The 1,948-nt window shown below is 71.6% G+C and overlaps 1 protein-coding gene across 1 annotated transcript in view; it reads left to right on the top strand.

Moving 5' to 3' along the window:
- Positions 1 to 1,948, top strand: part of PTGIR (prostaglandin I2 receptor) — a 3,308-nt gene extending 1,360 nt beyond the window's left edge. Inside the window, exons 2-3 of the mRNA XM_036416383.2 lie at positions 1 to 491; positions 1,422 to 1,948. Coding sequence (XP_036272276.1) covers positions 1 to 491; positions 1,422 to 1,802 — 872 coding nt within the window. The 3' untranslated portion in view covers positions 1,803 to 1,948. The remainder of the gene's footprint in view (positions 492 to 1,421) is intronic.

Genomic DNA, 1,948 nt, shown 5'->3' on the forward strand with positions numbered 1-1,948 from the left:
GCGACGCCTTCGCCTTCGCCATGACCTTCTTCGGCCTGGCGTCCACGCTCATCCTGTGCGCCATGGCGGTGGAGCGCTGCCTGGCGCTCAGCCACCCGTACCGCTACGCGCGGCTGGACGCGCCCCGCTGCGCCCGCCGCGCCCTGCCCGCCGCCTACGCCTTCTGCGCCGCCTTCTGCGCGCCGCCGCTGCTCGGCCTGGGCCGCCACCAGCAGTACTGCCCGGGCAGCTGGTGCTTCGTCCGCCTGCGCGCCCCCGCGCCCGCCGGCTGCGCCTACTCGCTGGCCTACGCCGGCCTCGTGGCGCTGCTGCTGGCCGCCATCGTGCTGTGCAACGCCTCGGCCACGCTCAGCCTGTGCCGCATGCACCGCCAGCAGCGCCGCCACCAGGGCGCGCTGGCCCCGGGCCCCGGGCGCGAGGACGAGCTGGGCCACCTGGTCCTGCTGGGCCTCATGACGGGCATCATGGCCGTGTGCTCCCTGCCACTCACGGTGAGTCCTCCTCCCCATCCCCAGGCAGCCCAGGGGTGGGTGGTGGGTATGGGGGTGCCCGGCTCCGGGCTCCCTTGATGGTGCCCATTTCGCGGATGTCAAACAGCGGCCGGCTTCCGGGAGGAGCCTCTCCCACGTGTGCTTCTGCTCCTCTGACCTCCTCCTGACCCCTGGGACACCCCCCCCCCTTCCAGATTTCCTGTCCCCACACGCTCAGGGGCTCCCCGGCCTCCCCTGGCCCCAGTGAGGAGGAGACCCCCCTTCATGGGGCCCTTGCCCTGTGGCTGACCCCTCTGCGGGCACTGACAAGGAACAGGTCCGAGTTCTCACCATGAGGGGCAGTGGCTTCTGCCCACGATGGCAGAGTCCGGTCTGCACCCAGGCTGCTTTGGTTCCAGAATGTGACCCCCCCCCTCCAATTCCCCCCCGCAGACACCCGGGCTCCCTCCGCCCAGTGCCACCCTCTATCTGTCATGGGCCCCCCCTCCTCCACCCCTTCCTCCGTGCCCACCCAGGCTCTCCGGGGTGGAAGCAGGCAGACACCTCCGCTGGCACCTGGTCACCCATCTGTCCTCTGGCCTCGCTCTCTTTCTGTGGAAGCCCGGGCTGAGCTAGGGAGAAGCACCCCAACTTCAGGGGGTTACCGATGATGCGGGGACACGCACAGCCCTGCCGGGGCCGCCCACACGGCCATCTCGCCCTCTGGGCCTCCGGGCTGCTTCCTGGGGCTTGCTATCTCCCCTCTCCCCGGATGCCTCGCCTCCTTTCTTAGTTTTCATCTTATTTCCTTCCCCTTCTGCCAGGCCCTCCTCCCTCCTGCCCCCTGGGTGAGCAGGCGGGTGGAGGAGGGCGAGGCGGGCGGTGGGTGGTAGGCGGTGGGTGGTAGGTGGGCACCGGCTGACATCCCCCCCCCCCCCCCCCCCCCCGCAGATCCGCGGCTTCACCCAGGCCATCGCCCCCGACAGCAGCGAGATGGGGGACCTCCTCGCCTTCCGCTTCTACGCCTTCAACCCCATCCTGGACCCCTGGGTGTTCATTCTCTTCCGCAAGGCCGTCTTCCAGCGCCTCCGGCTCTGGCTGTGCCGCCTGCGCCCCCGGCCGGCCCGCGGCCGCCCCCCGCACCCCCTCTCCCAGCACCCCCGCTCCCAGCCCGCCCCCGGCGGGAAGGACCCCGGGGGGAAGGACCCCGGGGGCAAGGAGGGCAGCCCCGTGCCGCTGCCGGCCTGGGGCGAGGCCCAGCGGCCGGGCGGCGCCGTGGAAACGGGAACGCTGTCCAAAGAGGAGGCCTCGGCCGCCTGCTCGCTCTGCTGACATCCTGGCGTCCGGGGGCCTCCTGTGCGTCTCCTGGGACAGCGGCCGGACGGTCCGGGGAAGCTGGCAGCTGCTGGTGGACAAGCAGAGCGATGGACCCCGGAGCTCTGGCCTGCCAGGCAGGGCCTTCACCCCTGAATCTCTGG

Source organism: Pipistrellus kuhlii, unplaced genomic scaffold (genome assembly GCF_014108245.1).
Source record: "Pipistrellus kuhlii isolate mPipKuh1 unplaced genomic scaffold, mPipKuh1.p scaffold_m20_p_55, whole genome shotgun sequence".
NCBI lineage: Eukaryota > Metazoa > Chordata > Mammalia > Chiroptera > Vespertilionidae > Pipistrellus > Pipistrellus kuhlii.